The 25,774-nt window shown below is 35.3% G+C and overlaps 6 protein-coding genes across 6 annotated transcripts; 5 read left to right on the top strand and 1 right to left on the bottom strand.

The window, feature by feature from the left end:
• Positions 1-870: 870 nt before the first annotated feature.
• Positions 871-2,933, top strand: EV154DRAFT_496079 (major facilitator superfamily domain-containing protein). Its single transcript, XM_051600113.1, has 7 exons — positions 871-1,101; positions 1,166-1,306; positions 1,362-1,576; positions 1,632-2,049; positions 2,094-2,187; positions 2,245-2,670; positions 2,904-2,933. The coding sequence occupies exons 1-6, from the start codon at positions 984-986 to the stop codon at positions 2,645-2,647; spliced, it is 1,389 nt and encodes a 462-aa protein (XP_051461572.1). The 5' UTR covers positions 871-983; the 3' UTR covers positions 2,648-2,670; positions 2,904-2,933.
• A 2,599-nt stretch (positions 2,934-5,532) lies between these two features.
• On the top strand, positions 5,533-6,179 carry EV154DRAFT_496080 (CAP domain-containing protein). The gene has a single exon (XM_051600114.1). The coding sequence runs from the start codon at positions 5,550-5,552 to the stop codon at positions 6,126-6,128; it is 579 nt and encodes a 192-aa protein (XP_051461573.1). The 5' UTR covers positions 5,533-5,549; the 3' UTR covers positions 6,129-6,179.
• Positions 6,180-8,217: 2,038 nt separating this feature from the next.
• On the top strand, positions 8,218-10,223 carry EV154DRAFT_496083 (uncharacterized protein). The gene is made up of 4 exons (XM_051600115.1): positions 8,218-8,386; positions 8,459-8,936; positions 8,994-9,282; positions 9,337-10,223. The coding sequence occupies exons 1-4, from the start codon at positions 8,384-8,386 to the stop codon at positions 9,944-9,946; spliced, it is 1,380 nt and encodes a 459-aa protein (XP_051461574.1). The 5' UTR covers positions 8,218-8,383; the 3' UTR covers positions 9,947-10,223.
• Positions 10,224-13,624: 3,401 nt separating this feature from the next.
• On the top strand, positions 13,625-16,222 carry EV154DRAFT_34774 (uncharacterized protein). Its single transcript, XM_051595013.1, has 7 exons — positions 13,625-14,188; positions 14,254-15,131; positions 15,182-15,256; positions 15,317-15,693; positions 15,757-15,810; positions 15,886-15,902; positions 15,959-16,222. The coding sequence occupies exons 1-7, from the start codon at positions 13,744-13,746 to the stop codon at positions 16,132-16,134; spliced, it is 2,022 nt and encodes a 673-aa protein (XP_051461575.1). The 5' UTR covers positions 13,625-13,743; the 3' UTR covers positions 16,135-16,222.
• A 908-nt stretch (positions 16,223-17,130) lies between these two features.
• Positions 17,131-21,934, top strand: EV154DRAFT_496092 (uncharacterized protein). Its single transcript, XM_051600116.1, has 8 exons — positions 17,131-19,251; positions 19,330-19,891; positions 19,956-20,824; positions 20,880-20,954; positions 21,033-21,409; positions 21,476-21,529; positions 21,590-21,606; positions 21,668-21,934. Exons 1-8 carry the CDS (start codon positions 17,227-17,229, stop codon positions 21,871-21,873), a joined length of 4,185 nt encoding a protein of 1,394 aa, XP_051461576.1. The 5' UTR covers positions 17,131-17,226; the 3' UTR covers positions 21,874-21,934.
• A 1,133-nt stretch (positions 21,935-23,067) lies between these two features.
• On the bottom strand, positions 23,068-25,696 carry EV154DRAFT_477611 (armadillo-type protein; the record flags this gene model as incomplete). Its single annotated transcript, XM_051598116.1, has 5 exons — positions 23,068-23,517; positions 23,579-23,710; positions 23,780-24,473; positions 24,542-25,110; positions 25,178-25,696. 5 exons carry the CDS (start codon positions 25,694-25,696, stop codon positions 23,068-23,070), a joined length of 2,364 nt encoding a protein of 787 aa, XP_051461577.1.
• Between the last annotated feature and the right edge of the window lie 78 nt (positions 25,697-25,774).

The following is a 25,774-nucleotide window of genomic DNA, read 5'->3' on the forward strand; positions in this document are numbered from 1 at the left end:
TGACTATCATTCTGTGACAACATATATACAGAACTTATTATGGGATGTACAATTATTATTACTCAAAAAGCCGTGTATTATTTTTGAAACTATACACTGAGCTTCACCATTCTTCGATACTATCGGCTTTTTTCGTCTACCTTTGCCAAGTTTAACACAAAGGAAAGATGAGACAATAAAAATATGGTGTTATTTGCAACAGGTTTTTCATAACTAAAAAAAAGAAGGATTAAGAGACCATTTGAGAGGGAAAAATCAACCTTTTATCTTTTTATAATAAAGAAGGGGTAGAGTTTATAGGTGTCCGGATAGTGTAATAACTTTCTATTCATGATATTTTTCTGTTAGAAAATATAGATAAATACCCTTTCGGACGACAAACTTTCCGATTCTACCCCTACCAGCACCCCAACGTGAGCACTATACCGGGGGAATTAGTCATCTATGCAATCACGATGTATCCTGTGTAAAGCTGCATCCCAGAATTACTTGATGTGAAAAACTGCGGAATACACGGGTAATGTTTTACAAAGAATCTCCTCCGTCATTTCGGCCGCTACCATTGGCATACAATTTACCCTTTCCATTGTCTATGATGAAAGGTTCAACTTTAATCCTTGATGATGTTAAAGTGGTCAAACATTAAGACAGATTTTAATTTATTTGCAACATCTTTTTACCCTGTGTTTGTCTCGATTTATTGCAACTATCGTACAAAGTGCTGCCGATTGAAAATACGCACCATACAGATCGTTTGAATGTTAAAAATGACGAATCAGACAAAGTTTCTTTAACATTATTGGTCAAGTACAAAAACACAATAAAAAAAAATCAGGAATATATAAAAAAATGGATTTTCAACATTTTTAGCTTTTTTCTACAAAACAGATCAAAAAATTAAATTTCAGATTTAATTTTTCGAGCTTCAATAAACACTTATAACCACAGATTACTCTCAACGGCGACGCAAGAATAAAAAAGACATGGCATATGTTGAAGAAAACTTAACTAAGGAAGTTTCTCTCCATCCTTCTTTCCAAGAAGATGGAGTTATTATTCAACAGGATAGCCGCTCAAGTTCTGAAGAGACTACCAAGGGTGGTAAATATTATTTATTCGGCCCGGATATGACTCATGACCTAACAATAAAGAAATTTGTTATCAGAAATCGTTGGTGGCAAAGAATCCGAGGAACTTGTGAAATTACCTGCTGTAGATGATGACCATGATGGTGGGTATGGCTGGCTCGTAGTACTGGGTGCCTTTATGGTTCAAATCACCAGTTTTGGTGTAGTTTCAAGTTGGGGTAATTATAAACATTCGCAAAATGCATCTCAACCGATCTGACGTTTATGATGCAGGTGTTATGCAAGATTATTTTAATCAGCATGTTTTTGAAAACAACAAAACTGCTTTGGTGGATCTAAGTTTTGTTGGCACTTTAGCATTGATCTTTATTAATGCGGGTGGTCCTATTGTTCAGGTACTGGTAGCACGCTATGGTCTCCGACCAATTATGATTGCTGGCACTACGTGTATCGTTGTTGCCCTGGAAACAGCAAGTCTTGCGACGGAGGTAATTTGAGATGAAACACAAACAAACAATATTTGACTAAAAACCGAAAATTAAGGTTTGGCATTTGTATCTTACGCAAGGCATTCTGTTTGGTTCAGGCGCCTCTTGTATGTATGTTACCGTTATGTCGGTCACTCCTCAATGGTTTACAAAAAATCGGGGTATTGCTTTGGGTATTGTCGCTGGTGGATCAGGCATGGGTGGATTAATTGTTCCCTTCATCATGACACCTCTTAACAGAAATTTGGGGTATGCTTGGACTTATCGTATTTTAGGATTTATTTGCTTGGTCTGTGATATTATTGCTTGTATTTTTGTGAAGGAAAGAATCCCCCGTATCAAGGAGAAAAAGAAGCTTTCAGAGATTCTTCAATTTGACGTGCTTAAAAACATCGATTTCCTTCTCTTCGCCGTTGGTGCTGATATTGCACTGTTTGGATATTTTGTCCCTTTCTTTTTATTCCTGGTATGTTGTACTGAAATGTTCAGAAATCTGTTACTAACTTCATATGTATAGCCTATGCAACTTACCTCGGATTATCCGATTCCCAAGGTGCTTCCATTGTTGCTGTCAGTTCGTCTATGAACTTTATCGGACGTTTAGTTGCTGGGTAAGGGGTGAAAAAAAAGATAGAAAAAAATTCTTTTGACTCATATCAATATTTTAGTTACATGGCTGATCGTATCGGGAAATTAAACTCAAATATCATCTTTACGCTTGTCACCGCTATCAGTAGTTTGCTTATCTGGACTTTTGCATTTACATACCAATCAATGATGGGTTTCGGCGTTGTTTTTGGGTTCTCATGCGGTGTTTATTTTGCGCTCATGTCGCCTATCTCTGTTGAAATTTTAGGCATGGAAAAATTCCCTTCTGGTCTTTCCCTTCTACTCTTGTCTAATGCTATTCCTGTATTTGGATCCAACATTGCAAGTGCTATTGAAACACATGCAGGATCAGCTCCTTTTTTCACATACAAGATGTTTACAGGTGTAGCTTATTTGACAGGTACTTTGATTCATATATATTTGAAATTCAGAATGAATAAGAACCCTTTTGCAAAAATCTAATAAAAGCTTATAAATTAACATGTCTTTTAACGGCCCATCAGACTATTCCAGATAGTAATAAAGGCTAAAATGACCTTTAAAATTTATGGCTAACAGTGAAGAAACATCCATTATGTAGGCATGTCCATAAATATAAAAACAAATTTTAATATGTAAGGTATAATAGAGTCAGTAAGAGTAATTATAATCCTCAGTTAAGTCTTTTCGATTGATAGTATCAATATGACGCTGAAACGTTTAAAAGTTAGCCGTTTGCCAAAAAAAAAAAAAAAAAAAAAAAAAAAAAGCAATAGCTGGTTTATTTTCGTCATCATTATGCAACACAACAGAAATTTTGGAGATCTTCCCGAAATTTCAGGGCAAATGCTTTAGACGTAGTACAACCATTTATATAGAATTTAAAAAGGTACTGCATTATTATAAATTATTATCCCCTTCATAAAGACATTTGGCTTTATTTGAAGGAATGATATAAAAATTAGATATATTTACCACCACATTAGCTCAAGTGCAATTTTAATCGACATTTTAATTAGAATAGAAAATTTAGGTAAAAAGGGAGCTGTGTCCTCCAGAATCGAATATGCCAGTATCAGAATACGCTTAAGCGACTTTTAACTTTCTGTTATCTTGTCTCAAGTCTAAAAATTGTCTGGCAATACTAAGCTTGGCGATAAATCCGCTTTCATTTGATTTTACTCAAAGTCGAATATTGTCCTATGGGTCATTGTCATAAATTCAATTGGTAGTTGAAATGATATGTTCGTAAGGCATTTTCCACTTTAAACCCTCCTTCTCTCGTTTTTACATAATCAATATATCTCATTTGTATTGCACGATTGATTAAAGAACGGAAAATTTGAGCTGTATTCTATTCGCAGGGCTATCAAGATTGCATATTGAAATATAAATTTTATGGCTGCAACGACATTTCAGGTTTTTTAGACGTTGATCCATTTTCTCTAAGCTATATACTGACAGACCGGCATCATCTAATGTCAAAGTTCATGCCACTTACTTAAAGGCGATGCTAAAGGGCGTTCATAATTTTAAAAGCTTTTGTGTTTTTATAATAATAATTTTATTTTATTGGCTTATTATCTAAACACAAAAGGTGAGAATTGTTAATACAGTGCTCCTGAAAAAGAAAGCATCTATTTATCTTGGGTTTTATTCGACTGATCAAAGAGTTAATCTGTGTGCATAGCTCATACAATCCTGGTCATACAAGTTCTACTTCGTACTTTATATTCTCATTAAAAGCGAATAATTAAATAAGATGGTGTTCATGGACCATAAAAAAAGATTTTACTCCGATTTTTTGTGGATCGATTATTATCTAGTCATTTAAATCAGCAAAGTATTAAGCTCTTATAAATGACAATCCGGTCTGTGATATACCCAGCCAAGTTTCAAAATAAAAAATATGTGAACTACGAAACTTTCAGGCTAGAGCCCAACGGACACAAAGCTAATTTTCGTAATATCAGCAATGTCGTGCGAGAACTGGACTATTTCTTCTCATTTCTAAGGTAGTTATTTTAAAAACCTCGTCATTGAATAAGTATTATTACACAGGACAGTCTGTAGGCAGTATTTTCATCTCAAATCAACTTTAGAATTTTAATAGATGCCTACTTTTTTGACATTTAGAAGGATGAGTACAAGTACAGCGAAATATTAATCAGATTTCCTATATCAATTTTGACACAAGTTTAATGCGATTATTGGAGCAGTACTTGATCCAAATTACTGCTAGATATATGATAAAAACGACAGAGTCTTTTAATGGCTAGGTTGTATATAAGAATTAGACGAATCGAACAAGACCAGCACACATGCTATCGCATACCTTAAGACTTAAAGCCGATACACAGAAGTTTAGATTATTCTCATATCGTCAAAAATATCTAATCTACATTGTCTTTTCTCAAATACTTCGATGCTCATATTCATTATTTAATATACCTATTAAATCTTGTTTATCGCACCATAAAAGTCTTTTACACATGCAGATGTAGGTCGAAAGTAAGCCTCGATGATGAGAGTCGGATTCGGAGATTTTCTGTATGACTTTTTCGAGCACGATTTGGTGTTACTAAAGTGATTGGTGCGTGCTCGCGGTAGTTTCGAAAAAGAATTAGTGAAATTAATGAGGTGCATACCAGCAATAATTTTTATTATATTTGATAGACATGCAATCGACACATCAAATGTTAAGGGGGACACCTTAAATATATGTGAAAGTTGATAAGTTATGTACTATAGCAATAAGTGAAGTACAGATATAATGTCATGAATTATAAACCCTGTGTGTAATAGATATGCGATCTATTCCAGGGTTCATACTATAAATATACCGTATATTCCGCGCTGTCAAAGAAACTGTCTTCTAACATATTGTTAATTCCATGTGGTATACTTACTTTATTAGGCAAGAATTAGAAATTGGGTTCTGAAACGTGTACACCCACATCCACCCATTGTCAGGATCGAACTCAGCTCTAGAAAATATTGCATTAATTTTATTTTGTATATTGAGATGCTAAACCCGTTTGCTTTTTTTTTAGTTCTAGTGTATTAAATTTTTTGTACTATTCAAATATTACTTGTGTACCGTTTCAGTGCTTTGATTATAATTACGTTGTGTAATTGCATTCGAGTCACAAAGCATAGGGCATAAGGGGTCGCTTTCATCGATATTTGGGTATAATTTTTCATATTAATACACGGTTTTTCTATATCATAAGTTGTTTAGGGTATCTAAGCTCATTATTCTGCTGATTTGTGACACCAGAAAATTTTATACATAAGTAAAGTATTTGGTTCAAGATAAATGTAACTGCGAATGGATATTTGACTCGTGAAAGATCTTCTGCAGAATAATTTAAATAATTTATAAATGATTTGGTGTAACATAGAAAGAACATATATAAAAGAAGACGACGAAATGAATTTTTTTATTATTATCATCATCTTCCCTCTCAACATGTCCCGTTTCGTCATTCTTTTATCTGCCATTCTTGTCGCTTTAGCACTCCTTACTCAACAAGCCACCGCCACATCCACGGCCTCCTCAAAGTCAATCCTTTCCATCACTAATAAACTTCGTGCCAAACATCATTCCCCAGCATTAAAATGGGACAAGAAATTAGCTACTTATGCCCAAAAGTGGAGCAACAAGTGTGAATTCAAGCATAGCGCTGGACCTTATGGCGAGAACTTAGCTATGGGCTATCCTACCTGGACTAGCGTCATCAATGGCTGGTACAATGAAGTCAGCAACTACAATTACGATAAGCCCGGATTCGGTGGAAACACTGGTCACTTTACTGCTGTCGTCTGGAAATCCACTACCAAGATTGGTTGTGGTGTCAAATCTTGTCCTAACGGTAAATTATATACCTGCTCTTTCTCCGCCCCTGGTAACATTGTGTCTAGCGGAAACACTTTCTTCATTGAAAATGTTATCAAGCCATAATTATTATTATTTTGACATTCCACACAAATAAACCTTATGTAATACAATGGATTTTAAAATTGTTACTATTTCATAATTGTTGATACCCCCTCCATAAGGCAATTATTACGCTACCTTATATTTTCACACCATCTTGATGGCTAAAACTCCAGTGTTAAATCGAAATGTGATTGGATAATATTACCCAATAAAACTCTGAATTAACACTGGTGTTTTGCTAAGTCGCAAAAGACCAAATATGTTGTAGTTGCTGTTCACACTTTGGAAGAGATTTTTATATTCTCTAAAATATACAGTGATCATTTTGCTTTTAAACTTTGAACATTTTTCTCACAAGTGGAGAAAGAATGCAAATGATGAAACTATTTTTTACAAATTACCAGAACATTTGGATAAGTATTTCAATCATTCGAAGAAACAGGAGGCTGTCAAAACAACTCGAAGCATCCACCACAATATTATCGAAGTTGTAATTAACGATATTAGAACTAGGAAGGCCCCTATATCAACAGCAAGCCCCAATTTACCCAGTCTTCCTCAAATAAGTATACATCTATGCACAAATGAGACACAAATATTGCCTCCTCCGGCCCTTGCTTATAACAAAGTCTTACCTATCACTTTCTCTCCAAACCCAGACCATCCCGTTTACTTATTTAGTGATTCAACTCGCTGTTATGGTACAGCAGTCCCAACACCTCTCGCCACTCTACTATACAATTGTTATTACTCACATGGTATGGCTACTCCTCCAATTGTATCAAATAAAGGCTCCAATGCCAGAGGAAAACATGCAATGGTTGTGGATTACGTACTATTGCCTGGGTAAAGTTATGGGAACCAAATGCACCTCTGCTGTTTGTTTAAAATGTTTTAAAAAAAAGAACTTGGTGAGGGAATTCGGAATACAAACAAATGTAATAATTAGAATAGATCGTCTCAAGTAAAGTTTTATATTACATACATGATTTAATGAAATTGACCTTTTTGGGTCGACCCTCTTTTTGCGCCCCCTTCATAAGGCAATTATTACCTAATATTTTCACACTCCTCAGTCAAAAAAGTAAGATAGTACGCTATGCTTACAAGCCCATGCCCTCTTTTAGTATCTGACTACTACTTCTGCATATTCTTTTATTCTTAACCTCTTACATGAATCATCATCCCTCTTTTTGAAGCCGTCATATACTTGGTATAAATACCACATCTTTTTATTCCTTTTGTCAGGCAGACGACTTTTTTCAAATAAAACATTTTTAAAACTCAAGTTTACTATATTGCCCGCGTAACATTTGTAAGTATCTGAGGCGTATTTTGGCTGAGAAGTGTGGAAATATAAGATTATATTTGCCTTATGGAGGGGATTATCAAATTTTTTTCAAAAAGAAAGGGGGGGGGGCGATCAATATGATTTGGTGTTACATAGAAAAACTATAAAAGAAGAGCCTTTTTATTATCATCGTCATCTTCCTTCTCAACATGTCCCGTTTCGTCATTCTTTTATCTGCCATCCTTGTTGCTTTAGCACTCCTAACTAAACAAGTCACCGCCGAATTGGAGGCCTCCCCAACGGAAATCCTTCCAATCATTAATAAACTTCGTGCTAGACATCATTCCCCTGCATTAAAATGGGACGAGAGCTTAGCTAATTATGCTCAAAGTTGGAGCGATATGTGTAGATTCAAGCATAGCGGTGGCCCTTATGGCGAGAACTTAGCTATGGGGTATACTACCTGGACTAGCGTCATCAATGGCTGGTACAATGAAGTCAGCAACTACAATTATGATAAGCCCGGATTCAGTGGAAACACTGGTGCATTTTCTGCTCTTGTCTGGAAATCCACCACCATGATTGGTTGTGGTGTCAAAATTTGTAAAGGTTCATCTCTTTTTGTCTGCTCTTTTTCTCCTGCTGGTAATATTGTGTCTAGCGGAAACACTTTCTTCATTGAAAATGTTATCAAGCCATAATTATTATTATTTTGACATTCTACACAAATAAACCTTATTTAGTACAATGGATTTTAAAGTTGTTACCCTATTTGATAATTGTTGTTGCTAATTATAAAACATCCAGAAACTCCGAGATTCTCTTTGAACGTGCCTGGTTGCCTACTATCTTTACAAAAAAAAACATTTATAATGGTTCGACTCTTATTGTATTGTTTTTCTCTTCTTTTCAAAGCAAAAAGTATTTCTTCATAACAAGTACACACCATTTCCAAAAGCATTCATTCTGTTCTTCAATTTTTGTAATGGCAAGTCGACATCTGTAAATCTTTTTAAGCATCTGAATTTTGTTCAGAGTCTAAATTAACAGTTTATAATAGTGTTGTGGAGGTAATAAAGGTCCCAAATGGAAGCGAGAAGTAGTAAAAGATCATAAATTTAACTACATCGATATTCGCGAGTTCAGAGACGACTCAATTTCTGCAAGATTCAGTTATGTCGTTATGTTTGTAATCATTATCAAAAACATCTTGACAATGACAGCTGATTTATACACTGCAATATCTTTACTGGTCATTGGTAATGCTAGTATTAACGCAGATGCATCAATCCCACCGGAAGTAGCAAAGTGGATTTTCTTGGGTGCCATTCTTATTTCTTTCATCCTATTATTCTGGGATATTATCAAATCGAGAAGTATCATCGCTTCAAAGGACATCTCACTAGCATTTTTCTCAGCCATTGCTAATGGATGGTACTCAACAAAGGATTACAATTACTTTTGTTTGTTTAGAAAGATTAACGATTCTAGAAAATCAATTGATTCAATTGCATTTTTTGTGTTCTTTACACTTAAAAGTGAGTACATTTTAACATTGCCCCAAATAAGGTATCTTTTACTAATTAACCACCCAGGTTGGAAAAGAATCCTCTTAGCGGAAGCACCTAGACAAGTCATCAATATTGTTACTTTGATAACCATTATACCAAAATGGATTAATATCAGCGACGGATTGAAATTAGAATACAATGGATTAGGAAAAACAAGAATGCAACAGATCATGACAGGGACCATGATTTTCTCGGTGGTTGTATTTGCCATCTCTTTTATTTTAATTTGTGCAGCCGCCATTATTTATATCCCGCTCCTTTGCCACATTCAAGGCAACTTAAAAGAATATTGCTGTCATAAAGTAGACAAAAGGTTTGTTCAATCTATGATCTGCTTCAACATATATACTGAACTTATTATTATAAGAATTGAAGAGTTGTTGAAGAAACAAGCTCAAAAGAGAATAAAAGGAGATAATTTAGCAAAGAAATCAAAGAAAAATGATATCGAAATGCGCTCATTAGCTCAGCCCACGCTACCAAAAGTAAATATGAGCCAATTGCCTCCAAATAAGGCTCCTTATAGTCATCATCAGCAGCAGAACAGTTACAGCAGCCAGTCTAATCATAATTATGGCCACAGTCAGCAGCCAAGTTACAGCAGCCAGGGTCACAGTCAGCAGCCGAGTTATAGCAATCAGGTGTACGGCTATCAGCAGCCAGTCTATAACGCCCCTCACTCTAGTTACGGGGGCCAACCAGTCACTGGAAATCATCATCGACCTGGCTTTTATCAGCAGTCTTCGTCTTCAAATGTCAGCGTGGTTATGGATCCACCATATGTCGGAAGAAGAAACAGTCTATCGTCAGTTACCAGTGATCAAGTCGGTCTTACTTCTCATGCACAACCTCAACCTCGGTCTTCGCCATATAACAATATTTCGAACAATATTCATCATCAACAATACCAACAATCCCCAAGTTACCATCAGCAACAACAGCAGCAACAATACCAAAATCAGCAAAACTACTATTAGTGCAACATATCATATTTATTTCCGCGTTTTTAATCTTTCATATTTGTACCTATTTAATTTTTTAATTACATGCATTCCTTAATATGGTGAAACCTTTGGCAGAATTGTGTGTGTAAAACATATATAAAAAAATAACAGATATTGCTTCCTTTTACAATTAACTGGTACTAGCAGTGAAATTATTACTTCTTCCGTATACTTTACTTTAAAATATCCAGGCATTTAAATCATCTTTCTTGTTTGCTACATAATGAGAAGTTCTTATAGAGCATTTTATACACATCCCTAAATCAATTCATATAATTCACAGAGGACGCATATTCCGTGTAACCTCATAAAAATGACTTGCATCATATTCATGCATTGAATGCCTATTATACTTGACCCTACAACCCGAAAATACCCTTTTAATTTTTAACACCTGGAATCATACAATTCAAAATTCAAGAGCACTGACAAAAAAGAAAAAGCAAAAGTATGTCCTTTTGATCATCATTGCCCAGGCTTTTTATTTATTCCGAAAAGCGTATCTTTTACAAAACATTTTCGGACACGTGTCTCCGATGCATAAGATTCTCTGATTTTTTGACAAAGTATTCTAATAAATAAGAAAGGCTACCACCACCAACATTTTGGCTTTTGGCTTGACAGGAGGTGATAACGAAGACAACAATAGCAGCAACCCTTCATGGGGAAGACAAACATAGATTCCCCCAACAATCAAGAAGAAAACAAGACTTCCAGACGTTACCAAAAAAATTGTTTTTTTCAGACAGAAACCCACAATTCTAAAGTTTTCGTCTCATGGCTGTCTTCCCCACTGCGTTTACTTTAAATAAAAATGCTAGCGTATAACTACTATTAAGCTATTACAATATGGTTCAGGCTTGTCTCTTTCTTTTTTTGTAGTGGAAGCAAACATCCTTATGCATCAGAAAGAATAGATGTAGTTGATTAAACAATGGTTTATAATTAATAAAGTCCCTTTTATTCGATGCGTGGATCTTTACAGATGTGTTAAATAGCAATATGACTTTCCTGAAAAAAATTTAATGCAAATCCACAACTTGTTTCTTCTTAAACTATAACTAAACAGTATTAGTTTATTGGTAAATTAGTCTATATTATTATTATTTATTTATGCTGATATTACGCGTATAATACGCTCAAATAAAATAGCTGCGTTTGCCGCCCTGTAAAATAAGATTAGTATGAATTATGAGAGTAAGATAAGGAAGTAAAAATAATGATCAAACTAAAATTCACAGGCTCTGCACAAGCATATATTTTCTTTGTTGCACCAAACAGATTTGGGAATTGGTACAACAAAAAACATAGTTACTTATGCATGGTCATATTTTGTTCAAATTGAAGTTCGAAAGGTATTCAAAATTAAGTTCGAACTTTATTATTTAAACGTTCTATTTTATTTTAAAAAGTGTTTCTTTTAAGAGTGGACAGACTGTAGTTAAAGACTTCATCAATTATATCACATTGTACCACATGAATATTTTTTGTGCGATGGCTACTCTTGATTGTGTCAGCCATTAAAATACAAACAGAGATAAACAATTAACACGTTTTCCCTTCCCTTCTTTCTTCACCAAAATAAATCAGTGGCATGAATTTTGATTTAGAAAGAGGCTCCTCTATCAATCCTATTCAAGAAAATGAAGACTCCAGCCTTGTCAGTCAACTAGCAAATTTTCAGTACGTGCCCCCAATTTACAATAACACGGAGACAAACGAAGTAATATTACTTGATATATCTTTAGACAAAAAATGGATTTCATATGTTACCTGCCAGCAAAAAAATGACGGATTATTGGGATATGAAATGGGAGGCAAGAAAAAACGTTTTTGCATCACTAGACGAAGATTCACTGCTGTTAACCCAGTAACAAAAAAAGATGAAGCAGTAATCAGCTACAGTGATACACAAAATTATGATGCAGACCATTTTAGCGTTGATATTACTGATGATATAAAAAACGGAGGCTCACATCACTGCAAATTTTTGTCGATTTCTAATGATGGAAGATACGTCGCATTATCGTTTTATGAAAGAAATCTAGCATCGCAGTCAGGATACAGAGATTCGAACAATCCTAATTGTTTAATTTATGAAGTTAGTAACAGTACGTTTCGGCTTAGACATACACTCAGATGCAATGGACGTGCGGTCTTTTTGAGTGGGAGTAATTGCACTCTAGCTCTGATCAACAAAACAACAGTAAAAGTATACGAGAATTTTCCAAAAAATAAAGCTGTAAGCTTTTTGTTCGATTTGCACCCATTTATCTCATCAGAAAAATATCTTCATGAGGGTGTAGAAGATCACGAATCCTTTATTCAAAATTCATCGTGGGTGGATATAAAAAGAGACGAAGAAAATCAAGATTTGAGAAGAGTCATCACATTTACAAGACACATTAGACATAATATATTGACTACGCCATTCCGTGGTGGTATTGTTCGTGTCTGGTCAATTATTGAAGATGGTGTACGATTTACTTCATTTTCTGCCAAAAACCAACATGTCATGGCATTTTCTAAAGATTATAAGTACGCAGCAGCTTATATTGAAGGAACAAAATCTATCAACATCTACAATGTCAAAAGTGGATTACTTGTGTATCAACTGAAATCTCAAGCAGAAAATTCAGGCTCTGCCTTTGAAGTGGCGCATGTTAGGTTTTGTTATGATGGCCGTTATCTCGCTACATCAGGATGGGAAGAAAATAATGTAGTCTTTGAAGTCTGGTACATCGAGGCCGAGGAATCAATTTACAGAACGACAGAGAGACTTCCAGTGAGGCCAAAGTCTGCGTCATACAGCGACGAAAATAAGCTAATGAAACTAGTGCAGCCATTTGTTACACGAGGATTGACTGCTGATGGACAGAAATGCCTTAAAGGATTTTACACATCATTTAAGGATGGTGTGCTTGCAACAACATTTGTCGAGTTAGATATTGATAAAGTATGCTCGGACATCAACATAAACTGGGTGAGAAATTCCGTTCTCGCATACAAAAACACGTTCGAAATAGAGAACAATTTAGATGAATTCAACAATCTTATGTGTGGCCACTTTAACATTGAAGAGAAAAGATACCTAATTCGTTTTGGTAAACATACTGTTCAACTTTGGAGACCAAACAGTGATACTGGTTCTGTGAAAAATTTTATTTCCGAAAACGACGACCTTTTGTACATTCGAGCTTACAAGGGGCCAGATTATGGTCTTGAATATTCATTTCGTGAAACATGGCGAATCAGTAAATTTGACAGTATAAAATTTATTGGTGGTACTCCATCTGGAAGAATGTTGGTTAATATCACAGAAACGACAGAAGAGAATGACAACGACAGAAGCGAGTTGAGTGCAAGCTATCATACCGAAGAGATTTTTCTGCCATTGGATGAACTATTGTTCTCATTTAAAAACCCATCAAATAGACTCTCTAATTCTCGAAACCCCTTTGCTACAAACGAGACATACAATGCCAAATTTGACTATCACAAATTAGAAAGCGCTTGTCAAGCATTACATTATCTTTCAAATATCGAAAAAGGAAGTAGTGGCTTGAATATTACTGATCAGCTGAAATACAAGGTAAGCCATAATGATAACCGAAAATTTGACTGACTAAAATTTATATCTTATTTTGTTCCTACAGAAAAATCTTGAAACCATAAGTAGGAAAACAGAACAACTTATTCGATCAGCAATTGAAAATATTGATGTGAAATCGAACTTTTTCTCCACAATTGCGGGTAGCCGAACGTTAGCCATGCTTGCTTCCTTCAAAAGTGGCAGAGAAATTATAAAAGCAATAGTGGTTAAACCTATTCCTATAAGTATTTTTAGCTACGCTAGACCTATATCAAAATTGCCTGATCCAGATGAAGATGAAGATGAAAGATATGAAAGAAAGCAGGCAGAAAAAAAACAACGAGAAAAATGGGAAAAGATGGAAAAAAAGCTCGGTAATACAAATGCATCGGCAAAAACATCTCTTTACAGAAATTCTATAAGAAAACCGAGTAGAGTAACGGAAGACAGTCAATCCATTGCCTCGAACGAGAATGTGTTGACAGTTTTAATCAATGAATTGAGCTACGATATGTATCGATTAATTTTCAACAGAATCTTATCTGATTCTAAAAAAATGGGTCCTGGTTGCCTTTCATCGCTAACGGAAGCACTCTTATTACTTCAAGAAGAGGGAAATAGTGGTAAGTATTAACCCAAAACAATGAATTAAATACTAAATACTTCATCTTACTTATTTGTGTTTCAGATCTTCTGCTTAGTAGCAGTCAGAAGCTGTCCTACTTGGAAATCGAAAAAGACAAGCTAGGTGTTTTGGAATCGGAAATAAGTCACGTTATGAACGTAAAGGCATTGAAAAAGGAATATATTTCAAGCTTTAGAAATTTAGAAACTCATGCAATAATGGAGCAAATCACAAAGTATAGCAACTTTCAGCTTATATTCTACAAAATCAAATGCATATATCATCACAGTGATTTTTATAACGAAGCCTTTAATGATATCAGAAAAAAAGTTAGACGTTTTTGGAGGCTTAATATTAGAAACAACTGGAGAAAATTGTTCATGCAATCAAGAAAAGAAGGGAAAAAGCTATCTAAAGTATGTGTGGTGCCGCTTCCTCACTTTAACTCATACAGCAATTTTCCCGAAGACAGGCCTAGAAACACTAATTATGGGATCAGCAATGTCAATACCCACAAAGACAGCAGCGCGTTTGTCCGAGTTGCACTAGATCAAAACAGTAATAACATCTTTAGACAAGGCGATACAGTGCTTGAAGTCATGCTTCAATATAAGTGGAGGGAGTTTGCTCGGTGGAGGTTTGTTGGAATTTGTGCAGTACATGTCGTATATTATATATCATACTCTACGGGTGTACTATTCGCTGAGGAGCTGTATGAACAAAGTTCTGAAAGATATGTTATAAAAGATCCAGGGCAAATTATTTCAGTGACCTTGATGTGTCTCTCGGTTTCTTTACTTATACTACAAGAGATTCGCCAATTCTGGAAGACTCATAGTAGACTGGACTACTTTTTTTCGGGATACAACTGGATTGATATATCTGCATTTGTATTTCCTATATTCACTCTCATTCAATTGATATGTGGCTGGGACAATTTTGTAAGTTGATAACAATACCAAACAATGAAAGTGTCATTGATGTATTATAGTACGAGGTCTGCAGTGTCAGCACTCTAATTTTGTGGACACACGGTATATTAAGACTACGTGTAATATCGTACTTTGTAAGTGAGCATAATTAAATGATATTTCAGCTTAACGTACTTACAATTTATTTCAATTAGGGTATCACTTTGGAGACTATTATACAGCTTAGTAAAAATGTCGCAGCGGTGCTTTTTATTATGCTACTAGTCATTATCGCTTTTACCAATGCTTACATCGTCTTATTGCGTCAACAGTTTCATGAGTATTTTCAAGAAAATTATAGTGGCACTTTCAGTGTTGCAGATAATGGACCATCTGGAGAAGCTAATTTTGCAGATGTCAGTGCTGACAATGGCTTCCAAGATTGGTTTAAAGCTTTTTCTCAAGTTTGGTTCTTTGTTTATGGCGTATGGGATCCTTTGAATGACGGCGACGCAGGAGATAACAAAATGATTATGTGTATTTCTATCATCTTTTCTCTAGTAACTGTACTCATATTTTTCAACTTGGTTATGTAAGTATTTTGTATATCGGTTTAATGTAATCTATGCCCAAATACTAACAACCAATTACAAAGCGCCCTTATGGCGAGCACAGTTGAAGAAGTGAAGAAGCGAGGAAAGAAGGTTTGGTAAGCTAATAGCACTAGAATTTGAATCAAGTTTATCAAGAAAGCATATTAATGTTTGAATTTTTTGTACAATAGGGTTAGTCATTTTGCTGGTACGTAAAAAAAAAAACTGTCAAAAACGTGATATTAACCATCGAGTTTTTTACAGCTGTTGTTTCAGAAATTGAACTTTTATGGTGCTTTGACAACTCCAAACATTGCCGGAAGAATAACCCGACATACATATATTACATAGCAAGCTACGATTCTGTGATGAAACACGAAGAGAAGCTTCGTGAAGAGACGGCCGCCCTTTTAAAAAAAATGAATGCAAATTATCTCTAGTCTATAAATTACGGAAGACCGTCTTGATTTATTATGACATAACTATAATCAGTATTAAATAAAATAAAATCTTATTATCTTAACCAAAAATTTGTTTCCAAAGCACAAAAATGACATAAAAAGGCTTTCGTGCATATTTATGAATAGGGTTGTTTTAAAATTTAATCATTCGTATATGTAAATAAAAATTATTTTCTACGATTAATCACCATCGTCTACTTACCCTGATCTTGAAAATAAAATATTTCTGATTTTGTTTGTTCTTTATCATGTGCAGTCCTCACAAAACTATCAGTAGTATACTGAGTCCCAATTTGTTTATAATTAAGATTTGTTTCGAACTTCTGAAGTTCAGTTACACAGGTGATGATCAAGTAAACAAAAAGGAAAGAAAAATTGATAACGGAGTTATTGCTCAAACATAAATGCACAAACTGTCAAAAATTCTTAGATTCTGTTTTTTAAAGGCTTAGAAAAAGCATGCATAGACTGATACATCAATGTACATTCAAACCGTGTAACCAAAAAATGATACTCAGGTTCAGCACCACATTAGCGTCAAACTTTATTCATTTACATTTGTATTATATTGATTCCAACTGCTGAATATCAGTCAAAGTAATTTCAAACATGGCATTATATGGCGTCAATATTATTGATAGTTTGCAAACTGTTCGTTTTATCCACAGCCGCTTAAAATAGAAAAAACAATTGCTTCAATCCGCAGGTCGTGTGTAACATTGCAATAGTTAGGCGCCACGATCGCAGAAAAAAGCAATAATCTTAACTTTCATCTATGAGTAAAGGAAGGCCAACTTTTTGCATCTCTTAAACGAACAATGATTATTTTAGAAAACTGAAAGAAACCAAAAAAAAAAAAAAAAAAAAAAAAAAAAAAAAAAAAAAAAAAAAAAAAAAAAACTGAATTTAATAGTTACTCAAATAAGCTTGCGTTGTTTGTTATTGTTCATCCTTTTAAGCGACGGCGTTTCTTTTTTTTAATGTCGCGTCAGCAGGCACAATCTAGCATAAAGAGTAATTTATAGTCTAATGTAATTACCACACTTTTTTTTCTTTATTTTAACTGTAAAAATGCCTGGCAATATAGAGACAGTTATATCTTTTGATCCAGACGAGGAGCGCGAAAATCTAATTCCACAGAGAACAAGTGCCCCAAATGAACCTCCTATTGATAACAACCATAAAAACACAGAAGTTATACTGCTTGATATATCGCCTGATAAAAAATGGATTTGTTACATCAGTCATCAACTTGAAGAAGGGTCACAGACATATAAGATGAAAAAGAGAGAAAAACGTACCTATCTGACAAGACGAAGATTTACTTCGATCAACCCAAAAACTGGTGATGAGGAGACAGTAGTGGATAATCTTTTAAAAGAAAATATCGACCTCGAGCATTTCAGCATGGATATTACTGATGAAATTAAAATAATTGGTGATAGTCACTGCAAATTTTTATCTATATCAGGAGATGGAAATTATGTGGTGCTGTCATTTTGTGAAAGAATTAAACAAATAAATGGAAAACTTTGGCCGCCTAAAAATCCCAACTGCCTGGTGTTTGAATCAAAGCAAGGTGTACTTAAGCTTAGCCACAAAATTAAATGTGATGGTCGTGCTGTTTTCTTGACTAAAAACACGCTGTCTTTAGCATTAGTCCAGAGTACAACAATAAAGGTGTATGACAACTTTCCCAACAATATATCAATAAGCTTCCTGTTTGATTTACATCCTTTTATTACAGCTAATGGCTTGGCGCACGAAAATGCCCAGGGTCACAAATCCTACATTGAAAATGCCCCATGGATTGACATCAACAAGCCCGAGGTTGCAGATTCTAGTAGCCTTAGGACTGATATCCATGAAGATACAAAAAGAATCATTACATTTTCAAGACACATACGGCACAACGTTTTGGTCACACCTTTCATAGATGGTATTGTTCGCGTTTGGTCAATGATCGAAGATGGTGTAAGGCTGACTTCTTTCTCCGCTTTGAATCAGCACGTAATGGCATTTTCTAAACATTACAAATATACTGCTGCTTACGTTGAAGGGACTAGAGCAATCAATATCTACAATGTGAAAAGTGGATTGCTTGTATACCAATTGAAATCTCGAGCGGTAGATTTATCCGCCTCGTTTGAAGTTGCACACATCAGATTTTGCTACGATGGCCGGTATATTGCTATGTCTGGATGGGAAGGAGACCAAGTGGTATTCGTAGTCTGGTATATTGAAGCAGAGGAACTCATTTATAGAACAACAGTTTCACTTACGACCAAGCCAAACTCTGATTTATACAGCAGAGACAGAAGGCTCCTCAAGGTAGTTCAGCCGTTCGTGACACGAGGGGTCAACAGTAACGGAGACAAGTGTCTGAAGGGATTTTATACATCTTTTGAAAATGGGAACCTTGCTACTACATTCATTGAATTGGATATTGATAGGGTACAAACAAATATTGACATAAAATGGGTAGAAAACTCCATTCCGACATACTATGAACAGACAGAAATTCTGAACAATTTGGACGAATATGATGGAATCAAATGCGGTCATTTTGAAATTAAGAGGGCCAAATATTTGATCCGTTTTGGTAAACACACTGTACAGTTATGGCGCTTAAACGGGAACGAGACTTCTGGAGGATGTGCTTTTGAAAATGATGATCTCATTTATATACGAGCTTACAAAGGCCCTCATTACGGGATCGATTACTCATTCCGAGAAACATGGCAGATCCAGGATTTTTCCAAAATTTTGTTTATTGGCGGTAATTCTTTTGGTCGCATGCTGGTGAATATCAAGGAGACTAATGATCAGGCTTATAAAAGTGGAAGCGAACCTGATAAGAGCTACCATACCGAAGAGATTTTTTTACCTGTGCATGAATTGCTATTTCCCAAAGATCCTATACGCAGACAATCAATGGAACATTTGTCTTCAGTAACACAGAATTCAGACGAGCATAATGAAGATGAATTTAAGTTTAATTATCATAAATTGGAGAGTGCATGTCAAGCTTTACATTATCTTTCTACAATCTATATCAAAAGCGTTGATATTGGAGAGCGTACAACTCAGTACCAGGTAAAGAAAAAAGAAGCATTATTTATGATTAATCGCTAACCAACAGACTTTTGTTGCTGGTTTTTTTTTTGCTGTTAGAATAATCACAAAATACTGTGTAAAAAGACTGAACATCTGGTTAAAACAGCCATTAAAAATATTGATAAAGAATCTAATTTTTTTTCAACTATTGCTGGCAGTAGAACATTAGCTATGCTAGCTTCCTTCGAAATGGGAAAAGAAATTATTAAACTGATTGTTATTCAACCAATTCCAATCAGTATCTTCAGCTATGCAAAACCTATACCTGAAATCTTTGAAACCCCCGATGATTATGATGACAGGGAACGACTCAAAACATCAAGAATGAATGCTCCAAGTATCAGAAATTTTAATGGCACCGATTCAGGCACAAATAGCATATCAGTAAATTACAAAATGGCATATAGAGACTCTCCACCAAGATTCAATAAGCATGTCCAGAATAATCAGTCCATGGTCTCGAATGAAAATGTTTTGACGGTTTTGATAGAAGATTTAAGTTATGAGATGTATCAACTTCTTTTTAACCGAATTTTAGCAGACTCTAAAAAGCTGGGACCTGGCTGCCTATCTTCTTTGACAGACGCTCTTTTACTTCTTCAAGTAGAAGGAAACGTGGGTAAGCATATATAATTTATAACTATATAGGTTAATATATTAACTATGTTATTTTGTGACTATAGATCTTTTACTTAGCAGCAGTAAAAACTTGTCTTATTTACACATTGAACAAGGAAAGTTGGGTGCACTAAAATCTGAAATCACACATGTGATGAAAGTAAAGACGGCCCAGAAAGAATATATCTCTCGTAGTCGAAATTTGGAAACACACGCTATCATGGAACAAATCCAAACATACAGTAGCCGCACACTATTTATTTACAAAATCAAGCGACTTTATTTTGATTATTTTACAAGCAGCGATTTGAGATCAGATATTGGATTCTATTACAGAGTTTACATCAGAAAATACATTCGGATGCTATTTGATCAGTCAAAAAAAGATCCCAAAGTATTATCAAAAGTATGCGTAGTCCCCCTTCCTCATTTAAACTCATACAGTAGCTTTCCGGAAGACCGACCAAGACTTTGCAAATCGAATCGTGTCGATGTAATTACATACAAAGACAATAGTGCGTTTGTCCAATTGGCTATTGATCAAGATGACAACAGTATTTTTCATCAAGGCGACACAGTTCTCGAAGTCATGCTTGAGTACAAGTGGAAGCAATTTGCTCGATGGAGATTTATAGCAATCTGTTCTATACATGCCCTTTATTATGTTTCTTACTCTACAGGCGTGCTGTTTTCCCAAGAATTGTTTTATCATGACCCAGAGAAAGACTTTGTTTTAGATTCCCCTGGTCAGATTATCTCAGTTGTTTTGATGGGTATTTCCATTATTATACTATGGGGACAAGAATTACGTCAATTTTGGAACTCGCACTGTAGACTTAATTACTTTTTATCATGCTATAACTGGATTGACATGGCATCATTTATATTTCCGATTTACACACTCTTACAACTAGTCAATCGTTGGGATTATTTTGTAAGTCATCATTTTTTAAGATAGCGTATGAATTATTAACTAACCTGTTTTATAGAACGAAGTTTGTAGTATTAGCACTCTTATTTTGTGGACACATGCTATCTTGAGATTACGTGCAATATCATATTTTGTAAGTACCAATATTGCCACATATTTTTCATCAGAAAAGAACTTTTTTAACTATTAAACTAAAACAATTGTCGGATAGGGTATTACTCTGGAAATTATTATTCAACTTTGCAGAAACGTCGCTTCGGTGCTCATGATTATGATGCTTGTTATTTTTGCTTTTTCGCATGCAATATTTGTGCTATTACGTCTGGAACCTGATGAGTATTTCCGAGAACAATTCGAAGGCACTTACACCTCTTTAAATGGCACTTTATCAGGTGAAACGACTATCGCCAACGTTAGTTCTGATAATGTCTTTAATAACATATTCAAAACTATTTCGCAAGTGTGGTTTTTTGTTTATGGTGTATGGGACTCTTTGCAAGACGGTGAAGCAGGTGATAACAAAGTGCTCATATGTATTTCTATTGTATTCTCTTTCATTACTGTCTTGATTTTCTTTAATTTGGTCATGTAAGGCTACTTAATTGTATCATGTCTATTTGCTCGAATCTTATTATTAACACTTTATATTATTAGTGCTCTCATGTCAAGTACGGTAGAAGATGTGAACAAGCTCGGAAAAAAAGTGTGGTAAATATATTACAATGATTGCAGGTTGACCAATATAATTAAACATTCTTCACTATTTAGGGTGAGCCATTTTGCTGGTAAATAAGACAAAATTTCATTTTTTTATGACTGATTTTACTAATTGATTTGTTCCTACAGCTGTCATATCTGAAATTGAGCTTTTATGGTCTACAAAAGGTGCCAAGCATTGCAGAAAGAATAATCCCATGTATATATACTATATTGGCAGCTTTGAGTCCGTTAAAAAACAGGAGAATAAGCTCAAAGCAGAAACAGATGCACTTGAAAAAAAACTCGGTATTGATAAATTACGTCTGGAAGCAACTAATTTAGTAAATTGCTAAACAAACCCACTATAAGCATATTCTTATGTAATAAAAAAAATGTTAAATTTTTGCTATGGTATATATGAGTAAACGAGCGAGTCTGATTTTGTGTTGTGGAAACATTTGTGTCACTTTCTGAAGACATTTATATCATGTTTCTTTCTATAATCGAAGACACATTGCCTGTAGTGTGAGACCCCCAAGCCAAATAACTAAAAGAGCCTTGTTTGATCAAACTTGAGAAAAAAGTGACCATTTGTAAGTTTCCGTGACTTAGAATCATTGATGATATCATTGTTAATTGTTGATAAAATCACAAAGCGTGATTAGATATGGGGCGTCATATGACTTACAATCTGTGTGCTAAATGTCAAATCTCCTGGTTCAATAAGTTACTTTGCGCCACAAACTGGTAGCTACTATATACTTTATGAATTATCGGAAAGCCTACTAACCAATGCTTTTGCACAAACAAATGAAATAGGCCAAATTTCTCATTTCTCGTCTATTACCCAAAGTTAATCGTTTCCATTAAGGGATAACTAAGAATAGTTTACATTGTTGGTATACAACTGTATGTCTGATGCACTTATAATGCTGTAGTCACTTTAAATGCTGGACTGTATACTGATTATGCAAGTTACATTGACACGGATAGTTTTAAAATTACAATGTACGATTTTTTTTCATGCACATCATCATCACATACTCATGATGCAAAGTTGTAAGCCTAATTTTAATGTAGCCCGGAAAACTCAAGGAGGTCTTATTTTATTGAAGAAAAGGGTACATTCTGTCAACTCGACACAAGCGAACAAAAAAACTTTACAGTGTAATTAACACACACTATTTCTCCCTCCCCTTTTAACATGTACCTAATAATACTTTTGAAATCATTAAAAATAAAGACATCATGACCTGTTCATCAATGTTTCATAAAAATCTAAGCCTAAAAAATAATGGACAGTTATTTTTAGGGTTCATGTTGTTTTTTAAACTGCATGGCATGGTGCGGGGACGCACAGGTAAAAAAGAAAAAAAAGAAAAACAGTATCAGAATTATTAATTCACAATAATTAAAAAGAGAGAAGGTGGAATTGAATTTATATAATGTTTCAAAAAAAGAAAGTAATGCACAAGGGGGAAAAATAATATTGATGAAAAGGGTGTGTGTGTATGGTATATAGCAAGAGAGAGAGAGAAAATAAATATTCAAGATTGTTGATCAAACAAATTGATCACACGAGTAGTAGTAGCTGGCTTAGATGATGCTTCATCTTCAGAAAAATTACCAGCAGATATATCTGACTCGTTTTCAGAGTTGAAATGATCCTCGATATATTCTTCGTCTTGGAATATATCATCGTAATAAGGATCTTCTTCGTAGCTCCATTGTCTTTCACCTAAAACATTACTTTCAGGATCCGCATTTTCATTAGCGTACACTGAAAGCTCATAATCATCATACAGACTGTCATCATCATCCTCTTCATTGTCTGATCCTCCTTCTACATCTCGACGCATAGGCAAAGGTGGTGGTGATGCAAATACATCTTGAACTGGATCCAAAGGAACAGATAAGTCAGCACATGGACTCATAAGCGGTCTCAAGTAATTAATATAGGAAGACCGAACCGTAGGATGAGGACACTGGATTAAAATCTATCATTGATTGTCAGCTGTATTGAATTACTTGATAGGTTTATCTTTTTTTTTTTTTTACCTTAGATATTTTATCAAAGCCAGATAACATTAATTCTCGTCTCATCTTTTCTTGTTCACGTTCATCATAGCATCCAGTGTATGTAGTTGGCTGTGTCGTGACCACGGTACGAATCAGTCGCAGATGAGTGATCTAATTGTATCATGAGGTTAGTAAAAAAAAAAAATGACTTAAAGCCCATGTTTCAAATCATGTACGTACAATATAATCCACCACGCCTTCTTCCGTCATTACCGCGCCTGAAGCATCAGGATGAGCCGCTGCAGCTGCTGCAGCTTCTTGTTCAGTCAAGTTTTGTCTTTGTTTAATTTGTCGGTACGCACTTCTAAAGTCATAGTTCAACACTTGTGCCAAAAACGTGATGGTTTCAATATGTCTCTCCACCGTATACTGCAATTCTCGCATCCAAGATGTATAACGAGGCTTTAACTCGTCACAGTCCCATTCATATTCTTGACCAATCGCCTCTCCGTTAGGATCCTTCTCCATAATCATTTGCAAGATTTCTTTAGGATCTGTCTTTAACGAGATAGGAAAGGGTGAGACATGTTTAGGCTGATTTTTCTTATCCTCCTCTTCATACAATCGATCAGCAGGGCGGTCCAGTAAGAGACGTCGGAGTACATCATAGCCATGGACGTACTCTACTTGCGGTGTACGATTAGTCTGGAGTGTGGCTAATGTACATAAAAGATTGAGCAATAGACTGCGTGTGGTAATATCCAGTCCGTACACTTGCTTTTGCTTTTTACTGGCTGGACCAAATAGTATATCGCGGATATGGAATAGGGCGCTAGGATTAGTAAGTACAATTTGCGTACCCATTGATTGATGCGTCATGATAGTTTTAAGGCATTTGCCCAGATGTTGTAACATACGGTTATCATTAGCAAGTCTATGTTATATATAAATAATAAAAATATAAATATATATTTCAATCATGTTACGTTCTTTTTAGTTTACCGTTTAGGAGCTTCTTTCATTTGCTTAAAAAGATTGGCAATGGCTTCGTATCCTCCTTGAGCCAAGAATTCACTCGTCCAACTCACAACAACACTTCTCAAGAACACACGCAGATCGAGTACTTCAGCGTCATCTAACTCTCTTACGTGGGTTTCTCTCAACAGATGCACAAAGTATTCGGGCGTTGACTTGAGCTTGCTTCGTGATGTACTTCTTCCATATGATTCCTGGCTATTGGGTAAAGCAGCTCTTGTACGACCATACCTTCCAGCGGGCGCAGTATTGTTTGGCTTCAAATCCACAGGCAAGCTTAATGTAGCGTCGCTCTTATTGTTGGGCTCTGCATAGGGTGAATTATAAAAAAAATCAGGATTGTTGACTTGCTTGTGGGGTTTGGATTTCTTCATGCCAAACGTCGCTTTTAACGAAAAAGAAGGCATTACATGAGAGAATGTTGAATTTTTACGAAGTAAAGCAGGTGAACGTGAGGATCTTAATAACATTTCTTTTTGTTCAAAGGTTAAGTTATTGACGTTGCTCATATGGTCGGCTGAAGGAGCATATTCACGCTGGAAAATGAAGTTAGAAAGACAAATAAAATAAAACGGTGTTCCAAATTAAAGTTTGCTTTTTTACCAGTAACAGCTTGAACTGGGCTTCCACATCTTCAACCTTTTGTGAAGAGGTGCCTGGTGGAGGGGTTGATTTTCGTAAAGTAGAAGGTGTGGGTGATGGAGGAGTGGGCGGATTCTCTTTGATGGGTGGAGAAAGAGGAGCAGGAGGAGGAGGTGTAGGTAAGTGGACAACGGGGTCCATCAGTTGGACGGTCCGAAGTGGTGCAGGTGTATCTGGATTAGTAGGTGCTGGACGATATCGAGAGCTACGAGATTGAAGTGAAGAATACATAGAATCTACACAGGATGTATTTCTCTCTTCTTGAAACAGCGAGTCTACCTGTGAAGCAACCAGTGTATCATTATCATTATCATCGGGCAATGGCGCAGAGGATGATGAAGAGGAAGCACCATGGTTGACAGTCGTCTTCTTTTTACCTCCAAATAAGGTGGACATTCTATTTAATATTCTGTAAGGTGGTTGACTTTCACTTGTTGAATAATCCAAAGAGGTAACAGCAACAGAACTACTGGATGCCATCTTTTATTGTTGTTTAAAAGAGAAAAAGAGAAAAAGTTATAAAGTATACAACAACGAAAAAACGCTCCAAAATATATA

The sequence above is a fragment of the Mucor mucedo genome (genome assembly GCF_025094135.1).
Source record: "Mucor mucedo strain NRRL 3635 chromosome Unknown EV154scaffold_12, whole genome shotgun sequence".
NCBI classification, from domain to species: domain Eukaryota; kingdom Fungi; phylum Mucoromycota; class Mucoromycetes; order Mucorales; family Mucoraceae; genus Mucor; species Mucor mucedo.